General features: G+C 42.9%; 3 protein-coding genes across 7 annotated transcripts in view; 2 read left to right on the top strand and 1 right to left on the bottom strand.

The window, feature by feature from the left end:
* LOC6614747 (protein sickie) overlaps positions 1 to 17,224 on the bottom strand; it is a 149,645-nt gene that overhangs the window by 33,333 nt on the left and 99,088 nt on the right. For all 5 annotated transcript variants that reach the window (XM_032714014.1, XM_032714013.1, XM_032714010.1 and 2 more), the window contains 3 exons: positions 16,461 to 16,591; positions 15,481 to 15,589; positions 13,906 to 15,396 (listed from right to left, as the gene is read on the bottom strand). In XM_032714014.1, coding sequence (XP_032569905.1) covers positions 13,906 to 15,396; positions 15,481 to 15,589; positions 16,461 to 16,591 — 1,731 coding nt within the window. The remainder of the gene's footprint in view (positions 1 to 13,905; positions 15,397 to 15,480; positions 15,590 to 16,460; positions 16,592 to 17,224) is intronic.
* On the top strand, positions 10,487 to 11,473 carry LOC6614750 (protein Turandot E). Its single transcript, XM_002039133.2, has 2 exons — positions 10,487 to 10,970; positions 11,028 to 11,473. Exons 1-2 carry the CDS (start codon positions 10,777 to 10,779, stop codon positions 11,362 to 11,364), a joined length of 531 nt encoding a protein of 176 aa, XP_002039169.2. The 5' UTR covers positions 10,487 to 10,776; the 3' UTR covers positions 11,365 to 11,473.
* Positions 12,211 to 12,707, top strand: LOC6614749 (protein Turandot F; the record flags this gene model as incomplete). Its single annotated transcript, XM_032714018.1, has 1 exon — positions 12,211 to 12,707. A coding segment is annotated over one exon (333 nt), but the record flags the coding sequence as incomplete, so codon positions are not given.

Here is a 17,224-nt window from a genome sequence, read left to right as displayed (position 1 = left end):
CATTTTTCAATTAAAATGACAAAGGATATTCCGGCTGGGAGCAGGCGTCCCTCCCGGCCAAGAGTCAGCCGGAAAATTGCATGTCTAATCCAAGCTGTTTCGCCATGGGGGCGGTATCATCTCCGCTTGGCTGCCATATATCAAAACTAATTGGGCGTGTCCGTGATCCAATAAATAATGTTGTTTATTTATGTGAAAAGCATTTATTCCATTCTGCTGTCGAGAGCACGAAGTGCTCTCATGAGTTCTGAAATTTCTAGAACTTAATTAAATTAATTTCCAATTTTGGGAACTTAAAAAGAATTTAAGTAAGCCATCATGAAGTTTCTTAAAATAATTACGAAAAGTATAACGAAATATTTAATCCCTTCACTCTATTCTCCTCTTTTGTTTAAAATGATAAAGATAAATTGATTTAATTCATTTCAGCCCCTATTATTTTACTATTTTAGAAAAATCCTAGAGTCCTGCCACAATGCAAACCGGAATGGCTAACTAAATATTGCAAAGATAAAATATCACACAGCAAATATTCCATGCGGCTTCTGCTGGCATCAAACCAAATTATAACAATTTAAACCAACTACCAATTTAGATGGATTTGATGGGACAACAAAGGGGAAAGCTGGCCAATAAATTAACTGATTGGTGTTGCGTTTCACAGCGGTTTCCCGGGCGACTAAAGTGCTGAAATCCCGAATAGTACGCTATGATTTGGGGCTCCATAAAGTGGAACGCAGGGGAAGGACGATGGAAAACAGCTGTCTGGGTCGTAAAACCCAACTACACCCCAACAAGCAATTACAGTTCAGCTCAGCTCAGACCCAACTGGAGGGAAAAAACAACATTCTCCCTGACACTGAGACGTCCATTTGGATCCGAGGGTTGGGTTCAGCTCGTCATACCGTCGAAGAATGCGTGACTGTCCCATGTTGGTTGCGGGGGTGGGTGTGGGCGGAAAATGCCAGTGAAAGTGGCATCAGAAGTGACACATAAAGCTCATAAATTGTCGCGCACTCAATATGCATGAAAGGGGAAGGGGAGGGGGTGGAAATGGGGGGACGTGGGTACGTAGCTGGCGGCAAAAATCAATAGCGATTGCCGTATCGCAGTGTAGGTGGTCAAATGACCCCCGACTTGCCTTCTGAACGGCAAGTGGGTGAAATCGATAGGAATATCAGTCAAAATGGGCGGGCGAATATGAGCGTTGCCTTAAATTCAATTAAAGTTAACTTAAACGCTGGCATACAACAATTGATTGATGGCGCTCAATTCATCTCCAGTCAAAGGCTTTGTTTATTTTATTTATTAACATATCGCGATATCCTATAAAACGCAATGTTTATTTTTCGTTCTTTTGGACACTGTGTGTTTGTTCGTTGAATTTATTTATTTAGTGGGATTAAGTATGCGAATTCAATGTGCACTGCAAACTCTGTTCAGCTTAAATTTCTGTTTCCATTGAACGCACGTTGGGTTGGCAAACGGGAAACAAATGACGCGCAGCCACAGGATCCTTTGCAATGGAGGCATCCTTCTTCCTTTTTTCACCGCCCAACTTCTGCAAAAAAGTGCACATAAATTTTTTGCGGGCGGTCGAAAAAGGAAAAGAAAACTGGTGCTCACCAATTCCGGAACAGACGTCATAAGCAGGGAATTCCAAAGGAGCAGGGAAAGCGGATTTATAGCCATTATTCGAAATGGAAAGAAGAGGAGGGCAGCTTAAAGCCGAACTTTTTATACCCTTACTTACAGAACTTGTTGATGTCTTAGTTCGTCTTGTGTGACTCAAAATATTCATAATAACTTTTATATTTTTTAAAAGCTGCTCCTTGTTTGTGTATTGATACTTATTTGGCAGCTAATACAAAAAAGTACAAAATAGCTAACCAATTTTTTCAGGTGCAGGGGACTTTTGTGACGTTTTTATTGCCAGCAAGTGAGCAATATACGTCAATTGCAGATGACATGTATACATTCCAAGGAATGACATGCGGATGGGAATTACTGCGAATTAAATATTGCATATTGATTCAATCTACTATGCTTCGCTTTACTTTATTTTGTTTGATACTAACACCAACTCTTGCTAATCGCACTAATTCTTCCCTGCCAGCCTTTAATGTTCAAAATAAAAGCCTCATCCTTCATTCTGCAAGGAACTCGTCGCTAAAATGGAATCCTGGCATTTCAGAGCCTCGTCCTGCCGCAGTGCTCTTTGTATCGATGTCAGTGCGCGGACTTTAGTTTTTGGGAGCACATGGGGCACACATGTATGTAGTACGTAGTACGTGTTGCCAAAAAATAAATGCCTCCCCAGGCGAGAGTGCAAAAATGAAATTCCATGCATGTCTGCACCGAACTACCCAGTTCGGTTCCATGGCTCCCACCATTTCGGCCATTTTAGTCCGCTGGAGTTTCCTAATTTCGTGCACAAAATGTAATTTGCATGGCATCCGAGTGGAGCAGGAGCACAACAACAACGGAAACAACAACCAGGGCTAAAAGACAAAGTGAAAAGCCATAAACAAGCGGTACTCATTGCGCTTCAGAGTGTCGGTCCGTTTAAATTCGGGGCTGTATTCGTGTAGTTTTTAATTTAGTCTCGCTAATTTATTCCCTGACCAAAAGCACGTGTTCAATTTAAATGAGAACGCCTCTGGCGGTCATGTTTTCAGAGGGGGATTGCTTTGCGAGGTGGCAACACATTGGCGTAATTGCCGCTTTTAATTGACAGTTGGCTCCTAAATTCGCCGAACTGGCACGGGCTTTTACGTAGATAATTAGGCGTGGAATTCAGGTCCTTGACAAAAATTAATGACCCCAATTCACCCATGCACTTGTGTTTGCGCAGTCTACGTGCGTACATGCGAAAGTGACTAATGATGGTCATGAGCAGGACTCGGCGAAAGCCAAGGGAAGTGGTAATGACTCCGGCGCGAAAAAGCTGGTTAAGTGGATTGCTTTGGAATTAACACAGTTCTATTTATTGTACTTCTTCGAAGTAAGGAATCACTGCATTAGAATTATTACCCTCTTTTTCAGCTCATTGCATGCTTAGCTTCCTATCAAAAACATCTACTTCCTGTTATAACCATGTGGATTTCTATGTTCCATTGGTATCCTGCAATCCTTTTCATTTATTACAACTGTCAGCAGGACAACAAGCGTTGGCGACAAAGTATTCCGACTTATCAGCCCAGGAAATAGCTAACAATGCTACAGTATCCTTCGGATTCTCCCCGCCTTTCCCCGGACACGATAACGTTCTGTGAATGGAATTCTGCCAGCCTTACGAGCGTTACGAGCGCATTAATAAAAGTGTCGAACATGCAGGCCGGAATGTGGGTGGTTCGCTCGATCCGAGATGAGTTGGCACGCAACCTTCAGCCGAGCTCCTCCCAGCCTGGTTTCTATTCCGCGATGGCCTTGCAAGTGGCGGCAAACAAGGCGAAAAGGCGCCTAAAAGCAGGCAGCACTCGAAACATGGCAAAGAGCGGAGACCGTGTCAAGGATATAATGGAGGATTTAGTAGGCGCCTTTGCCAACTGAGTAGCAATGAAGGGATCCCTTTCACCAGACCAGCCATCTGTGCTCTAGGATTATTATATATTTGCACGAATAAATAAAATATATAATTATAGATATAATTATTGTCAGATAACTTAAAGGAATAAAAAGAATTTCCTTTGGTTCCCATTATCCCACTGAAGCAAACTCCCTGACTCGCGATTACAGGGTAGCAAAAAGAATTGCACACTCGTACGAACAGGCCCACATCAATTATGCAACCGACAGGGAGCATTTCCCCAAAGCAATTGTTTGCCTTTTGCGATACTCGACCAACTGTGTGGGCCATAAATTATGGCAGCCATGAAAATGGGTCCAGTTGGTAAGACGAAAAGAGGCCTGCCTGTGGATTAAAACATTGTGTAGCGGTTCACTCAAAGGCGAAACTTTTTCGCAAGTTTTGCGAAACAAAAATTCTTGGCCAGTTACTTTGAAGTTCAGAAGAGTCCTCGAACGAAAGCGTCAAACGAGTGCAGATTAAATTAAGCACAAAACTTTGTTAATATGCTAAACAAAAGCACAATACCTCAGCTTGGTCCGATGGTTGAGAATAGCACAGTCTGAAAAATTAGGGAGCTGGGTTTTTGGTTGCACATTTTAATTAAGAAAGCTGCAAATTACAGACAAACAACAGACTGAGCAAATCGGGTGGAGGGCAGGATAAAAACCGGAAATGAGAGATACAGAAACCAGGCAAGTTGACTTTAGCAATTGAGTAGGGGAAGAAGATAGATGAAACTTAAATAAGGTACCAGACATGGAGTAATTTTGGACAGACGTCGAGGCTTAATGACAGGACATCTGCCGATGTATTAAGTTCCCAGTTTTAATTCAAACTAAAGGCTAGCCTTTCAAGCTTGTTTTAATTATAGAACTTACTGGACTTTCCACCTACTTTCCCCTTCCATTTCCATTTTCCATTTCCACCTTGCAGAACTACTTAGTTTGCTCATTAATAAACTCATTTGCTAAGTTAGTTAGTTTGTTTACGTCGCTTGTCAGTCTACTTCAGGGTCCTTCAGGAAGAGGACACGCAAAAGACAAGCCCTCTTCGATCGCCCCCTCCCACGCCGAGTAATTTTGTGTTGCTAATCACATTGTGCCATCGATTTTCCATACAAAGGACACACCTCCCGGCCGCTCGCATATCTGACTGGCCAGAAGTATGTGTGAGCCAGGATAAGCAGCAGCAGGATAAGTGGTATATCGCAAGGTATATTGCGATTTTCCCCATGGCCCTAAATCATGCAAAGTGGGTTTGCGTTGCGGTATTGTTTTTGGTTCGCCACTTGACAGTTTCCACTGCGGCAAACTTCTGCCGTTTTTAGGCCAACCCGTTTATGGCCCCGCTCGGGCTATCCTGTCCTGCCTCGTCCTGTTCCCGGACTCAAAGCTCCTTCCTCCGTTCGCTTTCCCTTGCCGCAGTAGTGTGAATCTCTTTCTGCGCTGGCCGACATAAAAGTTTTATATATGCCAGGCCGGCGTTTTTATTAGCCTCTGACTGTCTTACATAAATTTAACATTAAATTAAGTGCTATTTCACCTTGCACACAGAAAAAAAAAAATGTAATTGAAATGAACAACGCTTGTAGAAGTATCTACAATATTATTCTACACCCGAAAGCCACCTCCCTGTTCAACTGAATCGGTATGAAAACCACATGGCGCCTGGATGAGCTTAGCCCGCTTAACCCTCTGCGGTTGCTGGGGGTTTTTCAGACCCCATTCAGGCGTGCCTCGAAAGCCGCCTATCTCATTGTAAATTCCAGCTAAGCCCGAGCACAGAAACTATTAAGCAAAGCCCCTCGAGTGGTTAGAGAGGTGAAAAAAGCAGGTCCTTCGAAGTGTACACACTGCCTGTTGCTGTTGCTATAGGTGTAGTCTTTTTTGGAAAAGTTGCTCCCCAGTGGATGCCCTTTTAAGATTTATGGCCCCTGACTAGTTGGAATATACGTACATACATAGAAGAAGGTCTGCTATTTGAAGTAATTGTCGAAATTGATGGACAGCTGATAGAAAGAGCGAGTAAATTGATTAGGGTGACATGTGGGAAAATGCGAGCGAGCTCTGGCTTCCATGTTTGTTTACCTTTACCTTTGACAGGGAGCCCTTTTTGTGACCTTCTTTGCATACAACTTGGCCAGCAGAACAGAAGGACAAACACCAGGGCAAACACACCAGCAGCGAGTAAACAAAGGCAGGACCTCGAATGGAAGTCAGAGTCGGTCCGAGGGTTTAATGCCCCGGGGCAGTCATTGACACCCGCTGCTACTCCATTTGCTGGCGAAGGTGGGATCCAGATTGGAACATGTTAATTAAACAAATTTACCTTTATCTGATGTCGGCAAATATTGGAAAAGTCTTCACTCCACGAACATTGTTATCCGCACGCTGAAAAGTATGCAAGTTCGCGTAACTCATGGGAATTCGTTATGTTTTCCCAGCACTCGAAAATAAGCCCCACTTCACTTATCATTTGAATATATATTTATTGCCAGGAAAATATTTCGTTTGAATTTATTAAAGAGCTTTAATGCTACTTTTTGTTGAGAGTCACTCTAGAGCTCGTAGGGAAGGGGAATCCTCCTAATCTATTACAGCACAAGTCACTTTAAAACTGTACACAACGTATTTGTTAGCTCTATTTATTTTACAACATTCTACATTGTTACTGAATTTTAAATATTTTTAGGAACGCGCTGTTTTTATCCGCTTCTGCCGCACCATTTTCATGTGCCAACCGCAAAGACCGAGTGTTCAAATGCGTTTCTGGGGTTGCTCTTCCGTGGTGCCGTGGAAACCCCAAGTTCGAAAGGCAGGGAAAATTCGAAAAGCCATTTAAGAGAGACCAAAAGAGAGCCACTGATGAGAAAGAGAACTCTGGCGGGGCTTGTGTTGAAAGTAAAAGGTTTTGTGACATGCAACGCCAGTCGAATTCAAGACACCTGCCCACCCGAACTCCACGCCAATTCTGTATGGCCATACCTGTCTGTTTGCAACTCTGGAGCTTGGCATTTTTGGCTTTGGGCGTATTTTTTTGGTCCGTGCTCTGCTGGCCACGCACTTGTTAAATAGTTAAGCAGCCCGGAGCATGATAATTTACCAAAACAGCAAAAACGGGGGAAGCGGATCGGATGTGGCAGTGGGTAGGAAAGTTTGGCGAAATGGAAGTTCTGGCAAAGTTTGTAGCTCGGCTCTCGAGCTGCCAGCTTGCAATTGAAATTTATGGGCTGTCTTACTGCGAAGCTAAATAATTCGCTGATTTGCCGCACTGCATTAATAATAATCAAGCGGGTTCAAACAATAAACTCCTTGTAATTAAAGAACACTTATATATTTTCAACAAAAGGATTTTTTGGTAAATTTAAAAACTGTTTCCTAAGATTAAAAGGTATTTACAGCTACCAAAACAGCAATAAAACTGTCATATTCCTTTCTCTTAGGACGACAGTCATTCGGGTTTATGGTTCCCCAGTACGTGCATATAAAAAGCGGTCTTGAGTTCTCCTGTTTTTCTAGAGTTCCGCACTTTAGCTCTCTTTCGGCCAAGTCCATAGTCCTGAGTTCCGCCATATGATGTGAATCATGGCCAGGAGCAGAGTGAGGGAATCTTGCGACTGCCAAGTGGGTTGGTCGTGGTGTGGTGGTGGTTCTCTCGCAGAGTTCCTCTTCCCACTCTCGGCCAACTCAACTGTCTGCCAAAGCAACAAATGTCTTTTAGCCACACTTCGGTGGGGAGAGCCAGCTACAGCTGTTGGGCCAAAGTTAAGAGAAAAGCCGAGTTCGAAACTAAGTGCGCTCTTTTCCTGATGCCAACAACCGAAACTCGTTTCGCACTGTTTGGGCGTTTGGCAGCCCGGCTTAAACGCCAGAAGTAATTGAGCCAAGGGCGGGCTGGTTATGCTATTGCAATCCGCCAAAAAACGAAAAAAACTGCGAAATGTTCACAAGTGTTTGGTTTGGTGAATGAAATGCGAAACTTGATTGGCTGGCAAGTTGACGATGGAAATTTATTAATTGACAGCGATATCCAAGCACCATGTGCACGCACAGAAAATTTTATGGCCTTTTATTATTTTGCCGCAGCTCATTAATCTTGTGGAATGGAAATCAGCGATTTGGTTGAGGATTCCAATCAGTCAGTTAATCATTGATTTTCACAGGAAAAAATAATAAAAAGCATACGGAAAGGGAAAGGAATGCCAAATCTGTCCAATTTCAATTGATAAATTAAGACCAGTGGATACAAAAACAAAAGATTAAGATTGTCAAAATATAAATAATAAAAACACATTGCTTTGAATTAACCTTCGAGTTCTTTGGGATTATTATCTCTCTGCTTTTCTAGACAATCAATTTATTTAAGTCTAGTCTACTAGTCTTTTCCAAGATGATAATTAAAAATTCACGATGCTGGCCAAAATCATAGCTGAGAATAATAGCTTGGAGCCGTGGCAAAGTTATTGGAATCCAATTAAGTCCAAATCCAAGTCTCAGCTGCTGCTGTTGGCCAGAATGTTCATATATATGTATATAAACAGACAGATACCGTACACACACACCAACTGGTTTGATTGGGGCATGTGGAAAGGTCAGTTATGGCTTAAAGGCTAAACGATTGCTCGCCGCACGCTTTGAGTTGCTTTTAATTGTTTAGCACATGCCGTGGGGGAGTTCGAATAAAAAAAGTTGGCTTTTGAGCCAGGGCGCCTGCAGTTGTATCTTTTTGATTTTCTGGCATACGGAAAACTGCAACTGGTTTTCGATTCGCCAAGCCTGACAAATGTTGCAATAGATTTGCGAGCAATTTGTTGAATTGCGTTTTGCATAATGTCAGATAGCAAATGCAAAATAACAAGCATTTGACGTGCTTTTTAATACAAATATTTCATTTCGTTGTATAGTCAACTTGATTTACCGAAAAGACCTTGATTTTTGCAAGGTATTAAAATATAATTTTGATTTTTCATTGCATATGTTATATACTTTCTTGAGTCCTAATAACTTAAGTCGCACATAGATAGTTAGATCCTTCTTTTCTTAACACTTTTACAATTATATTTTTTGTAATACACCTCTAAATAACGAAATAATAAATAAATAAAAAACAATTCCAAGTTCCATGTTTCACCGTCATCGCCGCTAACTTATCAACGCTAATTTGAAACACATAATTTTGATGTTTTCTGAATTTAGCTTAAACCTCGAAAAGCCTTTCAATGAATTATGAATTTTCAAATAATTTCTTATATTTGCGTTGCCATCCTGTCAACTAAACATATAGGCACTTGCTCATATATAAGCAAACAACGCGCTGCCATCCTGATTTGTAAGGATGTCGACAATTGGAGACTTAGGTTTGAGTACCAGATACTTTTAGTCATTTTCGAAACCATGTCAAATGTATATGTTCGATGTAAGTTACGTACGAGCAAAGTGTAGAAAATAAACGATATGTAGAAAATAGGTTTCCTTTAATAAAAAATGAATGAATATTAATTTATTTTAAAATTAGCATATTCAGTTAACTCTATTTATTACCAAAGCTCTGTAAATTAGTGTAAGCATACTGAAAAAAAAAATATAGACATTTAAATACTTATGCTCTTAGCACAATATTTTATTTTTCCCTGACGTTAAAAGAATTTTCTACCTCTTCAATAAATATGATGCGTCCATAATGCGTCACATGAGCATAAACGCAAAATGACGTTCAAATAAATTGAATAGTCCAAAAATGTTCGGTTCATTTAACACACTCGACCCTCGGGGGTCAACTAAAACCGGAAAAAAGTGGATGAGCAAAAAAGGAGCCCAAAAAAGTGTATCAAATCGAGGCGGTCAGTTTGCCATTGAACACTCGAGTGGACAGCAGACAGGTGAAAATGCCCGGTCAGGAAACACTTTTAGTCCGCGCTGCTTGGTTCACTGAGTTTCGGGATTGAATTAATAAAAACAATTTCCAGGCATTATAATGTGGTGAGTACGATTTCAATTTGTGCCTCGCGCTGCGGTCATGGAAAATTACCCATATGCGTGAAATAAGTTTGGGCAAATGCGTATTTTAATTTGCTGATTATCCTCTTAAATTTGTTTAAATATAATATAAATTCTTCTATCTGAAATAGGTGCTGGAAAAGTCCGTTTTGAAAAATGCAATAAAAATTCATTTACACTTACCCTGTCTGGTAAAAGTGTAAGAATTGGCACGCTCGCACCATAAATCAATTGCCTTGAAAAATGCTTTATTAAATAAAAGGAGGTAGCTGGGATTTCCAATGGCCATCGTCGTCGGACCAACGAGGATATCGCCATATGTGCGTCCAGTTGGGGAACCACTGACCCCAGCCCCCTCTGAACATCCTGTCTGGCTTGCACCTAACTGTCTGCCTCGGATGCCACAATTTTACCCCTTTTGCCTGCGCTGGCCACGCAGATATCCATATCCTTGCTGAAGTATTTTGCGCCCTGCTGCATTTTGATTTACCTTCATGGCTAGACAACGCATGTTGAGGCGTCATAAGACCGGCTCACTTGTTGGGCTTCGGAAATTATGTCCTGCAGGTGTCTGCGTCGCAACTGATTAGCTCCGGCCCCCGAGGATTCGCCGAGGGTCCTGTGGCTCCGCCACTGACGCTAATGCGACAGGTTGCCACAGCCAGCGACGAGCATTAAAATTCAATTACAAAATATTTTCCAACTGCAATACGTGACCGAGGCTTAGACTCCTTGGTCTAGGGTCACTTCTTTTTAGGATGGCAGGGGGGCTCGACTCTACTGAACTTCGCGACAGCTGTTCCTATTTACAAGAGCTCTCAGTTCGTTCCGGCCGTGGTATTGCATTAATTTCTCAGATCAAACGCGCTGACAGAACCACAAGCTAATGAAAATGTGAAAAGCCTCTGACAGCCGCACTTTCATTCCATTTCCCATTCACAGTACGTGGGCGCTTTTTAATGAAACGCGCCGATGTGTGGGCAAAACTCCATTCCGACAAGTTCTTTGTCGAATGAAGAACTAATTTCGAGAATTTTATTTTATAATTTGGGTACACTCCTTTAAGTTCGTATAACACCAAAATCATTTGATTCCATTCTTATTTTTAATAAAGTGCTTAAAGGTCACTTTTTAAGCAGGTTTATAACCGTATAAAATTCCAATTGAGACGACTTCCTGAAATTCCCTATCTTGTTCCTTTGAATTTTTATGTGCAGAATTGATAGCTTGAGAATGATTTCTAAGAAGTGCCCAATGACTTTTGCATCGGCGGGTGATAAGAAAGCGGAGCAGATCGCTGAAAATATAAAAGGGCAGCGATTGATACTGCAACTTATGAGTTACACTCGAACAATACACAGCAGCGCATCAATATTAAAGATGAATTCCGCACTGCAAATTAGGTAAGCAATACTGAAATTGGAGCCATATCCACCCGGTTTAATATTGAATATTATCAGCTGCCTTCTCGTTGTCCTTGGCTGCCTTCTGGGCTCAGGACACTGCCAAAGTGAAGCCGAATTCACGGCCAAGTCCCGAGAAATAGCCCAGATGTTCGGCAATCCCTCCGTTGATAAATACACGAAGGCTCGCAATTTGCCCGCGCTGCTTGCCTTTTACGAGAAATACTCCAGTCGCCTTCGACTGACACCTCAGGAAAGGAATAGTATCAATAATGCTATCAGGCAGTATAAGGCACAACGAAACCAGCAAGTTGACGGAGTATCTGCCCAGGGAGGATGGTTGTTTGACATCATCAAGACAGCTATTTCAATCATTGTAAAGGCCGTTGAATGAGACCACATGGTGAAGCTTGTAACTTTTAATTTCTGTCACTAATTGTCAAAATTGTGCAATTTAAATCGTTACTTTGCCAGCTCAAGTAAAAGTCAACTTTTCAAAAAACGGAAACAAACACAATTGTTGAAGCCATTTAATAAATATACTTTAAATATCTGGTATTTATTTAAAGAAGTAAAAACATAATGAAAACACCGCCTTCAACATACAAAAGATATAATATCAACTTTTTGGGGAAACATGATTTAGCTGCGACTAAAAAAAAAACACAACGTTTTAGATACTCAATCAGCACGCTTTATCCTAATTAATTTATACGACAAATTACAATTACAATACTTGATATTGCCACCAGGAGCAATCTTGTAAACAAGTCTCATTTTTTACCATATCTCAGCTCCGACTAGCTAAGAAATTGGTATCTTATAGTTTTGGCTTTTATTAAAGAAAGAAATGTTTCATTTTTTTTTTTTTTATTTTTATTCAAGAAAGAAATAGGTTTCACTTCGAAAGTCTTTTTAATGCCGTCTGCAAGGCTAAATTTTTTCTTATATATCAAAATACATATATAGCGACATTATCTACAGAAGAATTTTCTTAACATCATGGAATACCGAGAAAATGAATTATTCAGAATAGGTTCAAGCAAAGATGATAAGACAGTCACTTGAGCTTGATCATAGCATAGGTATAAATACAGAGCCATTTAGTGCACAGCTAAGGAGTTTCAATCGCAACGTACTCAGTGCAACATCAAGACGAAATATGAAGACAGTAATTCTATTTAGGCAAGTCTTTCTCCGATCAAATATAAATAAACAAATTTACATTCGATAAATTTGCAGTTTCCTGCTGGTGCTTCTTGGATACTTAGGAGCAGGACATGCACAGCGTGATCCTGAATTCACATCCAGGGCTCGTCAAATGCTCGCAGTCTTCGGCAACTCAGAGGTCGATAGATACACCAAGTCCCGAAATTTGCCCGCATTGATTGAGTTCTACGAGAAGTACTCCAGTCGTCTGCCATTGACGGTCCAGGATCGGAACTTTGCCAACAATGTGGTCAGGAGGTACCGGGCACAGAACAACCAGCAGGTCGATGGTGTTCCTGCTCAGGGCGGAATTGGTCTGGCGTTCGCGCTACTTCTTCCATTCGCCAAGGCGATCAGAGAATAGTCATACCATCTGGTAGACTTTGGATTTTAAAACAATTCTTAACACAACTATAATCTTGAACATATAAAATCAGTACAATTCAATGCAACCTCCAACCCTTTTTGGGAAAATAGGCTGGAGCAGGTGGATGGGTATCCATGGGGATTTTCAGGTGTGTCGATGTCTGTGCGAGGAGCATTTTCCCGTTGACAGGTGAGCGTTGTCGATTGTCGATTCGCCTGCCATTGACAATTGAAAATGACATTTGACATGCCGCAGCACGAGTGTGGCCCTGGATTCTGGCAGTTGACGTCGAGTGGATTTTATGCAAATTGGCAAATTTTGGCTGGATCGGAGATGGCCTTTGTGGAGTGGATACTCTTGTGTATCCTGCAGGAAGTTATTATGGTAGTCAAGCGGCTGCCAACGCAATTAACTGCTTCACATGCTGATGAGAGGTGCTTCACTGACTGTCAGCTATATACATATGTACGTTGAGTATGTGGCACAAAAAGTGCGGCCAATTGTGCGTGGCGCTCGAATAAAATGGAGCCAGCTGAGTGAAATGACACCAAAGCCCATCGAAAGTGCAGCGAAGCCTGAACTCAAAGTACCGTCAATTCTTCCATTTAAATTCCGCTTGCTGCCCACCACCAGGCGACAAAAGAACACGCCACATTTACAAGATACAAATGCGGGGTCCATCTTCTTGGAAACAGCCATCCATCCAAAGCAAGCGATACTCGAAGAACGGCTGCTTCTGGTTGACTCATTGGTGTCAGCGGAGGCAACAGTGCCTTAAACAGCGAATTTCAGGTGACTCATGGCAACTGGCGAGAAAGTAAGTGCTCACCTTAGGAACCACATAGCCCAATCAAGGCTCATTCAATAAGGTTTAAGGGGAGGAATGGGAAAATAAAGAAAGTTGTATTCCAAGTATGAAGATGGTTGCTTGTAAAATTAGCAGAAGGTGATTGGAGGGAATCAAGATATCCCACAGGCAATTTATGTTTATGTAAAATACTAATGTGTATAGCATGGTATAAAGGCGAGTCTGATCGTATAAAGGGTATTCTTGAAGTTAATTATAAGGAGAACAATTTGACCGAACTACACTATTCTATGGGGTATTGTAAACTATTAATAGTATATATTACTTGAAAACGAGCTAAAAAAAAACACAATAAGTCTTGCATCCGAGAGTGATAAGAACTGCATCGTTTTTAAAAATCCAAGTATATATATATGATAAGCAGAGGGATTAATAAACAATCCATCAGTTGCAATTGAACAGTACACAGCAATACATCAATATTGAAGATTAGTTAGATGTGCTATCCTTCACTTCAAGCTAAATGAATAAAATATAAGTATGGAACTTACCGCTCTTCGATGGTGGTGGGCAGTTGGGTTCGGGCCCGCATCATGCTGAGAAAGTGCTTTCCGGGTGAGATGCCTCCTGCGGACGAGCTGGGTCCATTCAGACCGCTGCTGCCCTCCGAAAGGTAACCATTGTCGATGTCGTGGAATCGCGATCCCCCCGGGGAGCTGCCCACTCGCAGAGCATCGCCATCGCTGCAGTAGCCCTGGCCTATGTCCGACTCACAAAAGTCCAGGTAGGATTGATGTGGGTGGTGGCCACCGCGAGCACCTCTCGTCGGCAGAGTCACGTGCGAATTGTAGCCCCTGAGCAGCGGTCTCATGGGCAGGATGGAGCCCCCACTGGCTGGTGGTGGTGCTGGGGGCAACTGCTCCTCCTTGGACTCGTAGATCGTGCCCACAATTTTGGAGGGTATCGTGTGGAACTTGTTTGGCGAAGCGGTGGGTGTGTTGGGAGCCGAGTTGACCAGCGGTCTCGGCAGTCCCTGCCGTTGGTGGTGCGGTGGCGAGGACAGTATATGAGGTCCGGCGTTGTACTCCAACTTTCTAGGAGCACTCAGGGCGGACTTCGGTGGCGGAAGGCGACTGCTGCCGTAAATACCCGAGCTGTGCTGCGGAGTACTGGGCTCACTCAGGAACCCATGCGATGATATGTGGCTCGATGGCTGACTATTCGCATAGTAGGGAGGTGGTGGCGTCTGATTCTGATGGATATGTGCATGTGTGCTGACGGGTGGCTCAGCCGGAGGTGGCTGGGATATGTTCGAGGATATGTCGCTGGTTTCGCGTTTGAGCAGCTGCTGGTTCTGCTGGGATTCTGCAGCCGGAAGGTGGCCAGCCCCACCACCCAAGGAGGGCAACTTGCTGGTGCCCTTGATGGCGGCAATAGGCTTGGGCAAACCCCCGCCGCTGGGACTCTGGAGGAGTTGGGGTGCCTTCAAGGAGCTCTTCGAGTCCGACTTCGAGTGCAGCGAGGACTTCGAGGACGTCTTGGGTGTGTTCTTCTCCACACCACCAACGGCGCGGACCAACGAAGACTTGCCAGTCCTGCCCATTGTGGAGCTGCGGGACTCATTGCCCGATTCCTCCTTGTTCAAGGACCTCGCCGGACTCTTCTCCTTCTTGTCCAGCTTGGTCCCCTTGTTGGCCTGCTCCTTCTTCTGCTGGGCAGCCAGCAGCTTGGATTGCTTCGTCTTTGGTTGCGGCTTTTGGGAACTCACGCTAATACTGGGTGGTTTCAGCTGGGAGCCATGGCCGTCATTCAAACTCAGGCTGGAATCAGACCGCTCCGAGCGTGCCGAACTGAAGCCCGATGATGAGGATGTCCTTTTGGACTGAATCTGCGTTTTGCTGGCCACCGAGGCGGCGTTTACCGCATTCTGTTGCTTCTCCTTGTTGAAGAGCTTTAGTTTGTCCAGCATCGAGTGCTTCTGGGGAGCGGTCTGCGGACTGCTCGGCGAGGGAATGCCGCTCTTAATGCTCGGGGGTCGGAGGCTGGAATTAGATATTTTTCAATAATTATAAAGAAATGGGTATACATTCAAGGATATATACGTGGGGACCTCAATAGAATCTTACCTGTTGTTGTTACCGCTCTTGAGGCTCTGGATCGTGTGGTTGCTGGTGGGCGGACTGTTTGGACGGCTGGTATTGAAATCACTTCCGCTCTTTCCCAGGCCCGGTATTGCTGAAAACAAGAGCGACATCAAGGGTTACAGAATGCTTTAAGGAACTGCAAGCCCACTCGATTTCACGATTTTAGGCGCCCACTTAACAGAAAGAGTCAACCTATAAATCAATGCAAAAGGGCAATGTGGACGTTAAACTTAATTAATTGCCTTGCGTGAGGTTGATAACAGATTGGGAGGAGGAGTCTGAGCTGCGAGATTTATGATTGCCCAGAGACCAGTCGAATATTTGGTGTATAAATCATGATGGAGAGTGAAACTGTTCTATAAATATGCCCACGACCGTGACTCAAGCAGAATGAAGCGTTTTGTACGGCACTATCTTACAAATTGGGTCAAAACTGTATGACAAACGGGAAATTGTGGCTCATGAGATTAATTCTCACCTTTCAGTTGATTGTTAATTTGAATACTTCGACGTTTTAAAGCTCTTTCATGAGTGTTTGTGTTATTCACCCTGAAACCAAGAACCAAGTTCGTATGCTTTGCATTTTTAATTACTCTCCAGCCTCCTAATTAAATGAAGAATTCAGTTACCTTGTCCACAAACCAACGTCACCTTTTTGGCATTCGAAATTCTAACCCCAAATGGATCCCGAGGGAGCTCTGATTGTGGTGGAGTTGGGCTATCCCCTCCACTACCAAAATCTCGGTCACAAGCCCACCCATAAAACGCATTTGAAAGGGGCTAAGTGCAGTCGCTGTTTTCTAGCTTTGGGGGTTGTTTGTCGAGCCCCGAGACCGAAATTTGTTTATTCCCGGTAAACAATGGGGAGGTCCCTCGAATCCCTTAAAAAACGCATCAGGGATGGTTGCGCGGGCTTATGGCATTTTTTAATAAATTTTCCCAAACCATAGATGAGCACTCACATGGCGTGTGATTCGGTGTGGGTGGCAGTGGACGCACTTTATCCGGCGGACAGCGACGTTGGACCATCACGGTGGCGGGCAGTGGAATGGCAGTTCCGCCATTGACCTTTGCGTAGGCGGGGGCAATTTGTCTGCAATCGAGAAAAAATGCATATAGATATTAAAGTGCACATAATAACAAGAATATTACATGAATTCACAGAGATTTACAAATATGTTTTTTAAAAGTAATCTTTTATGATTTTAATGGCCGTCGCCCACGCCTCTTGTCCCCGGTAAATATTTATTGGCAGTCTGCAATCACAGTCCGCAATTTGCGCGGACTGCGGTATCAGTATCTGCAAGATACTTTTGAATTAATTTCACGCTTATAAATAAACGAACGTATGGCTTGTTGTTGCCGCCAAGCCCCTTTGTGCAATAAAAAAATATGAAGAGAAAACCACATCGACTTTAAGACCTGGCAATGCAGTAAATTTTTTAATGTTCGTGATCATAAATTTGCATATCTTGTTGATCGTCAACTGAAAAAGTACTTTTCTTTGCGGACATGTCAAGAGCGTAGTTATATGAGTAGGCTCTTTGAAATTTCCTAATTGGTCTATATTTGTTCCTCAATTGCAAATGAATTTCTATTCCGAACGTTAAGATGGCTTTCATGGTCATTTAAAGGCTCTTTAGAAAAGTATAAATTTGCTTTAGTCAAAATCGTCAAGAAAGAACTGAAACCTTTTTACAGTGGAGATCCTCCATAAATTACCCAG

Source organism: Drosophila sechellia, chromosome 2L, assembly GCF_004382195.2.
Source record: "Drosophila sechellia strain sech25 chromosome 2L, ASM438219v1, whole genome shotgun sequence".
NCBI lineage: Eukaryota > Metazoa > Arthropoda > Insecta > Diptera > Drosophilidae > Drosophila > Drosophila sechellia.
This window is presented reverse-complemented; position numbering and strand designations above follow the sequence as displayed.

What these genes read in the sequence shown, in the direction of transcription:
- LOC6614750 (XM_002039133.2), top strand. Translation starts at nt 10,777, where the DNA reads ATGTGCAGAATTGATAGCTTGAGAATGATTTCTAAGAAGTGCCCAATG. An exon ending in AATTCCGCACTGCAAATTAG is followed by an intron (nt 10,971 to 11,027) that starts GTAAGCAATACT and finishes GAATATTATCAG; the next exon opens with CTGCCTTCTCGTTGTCCTTG.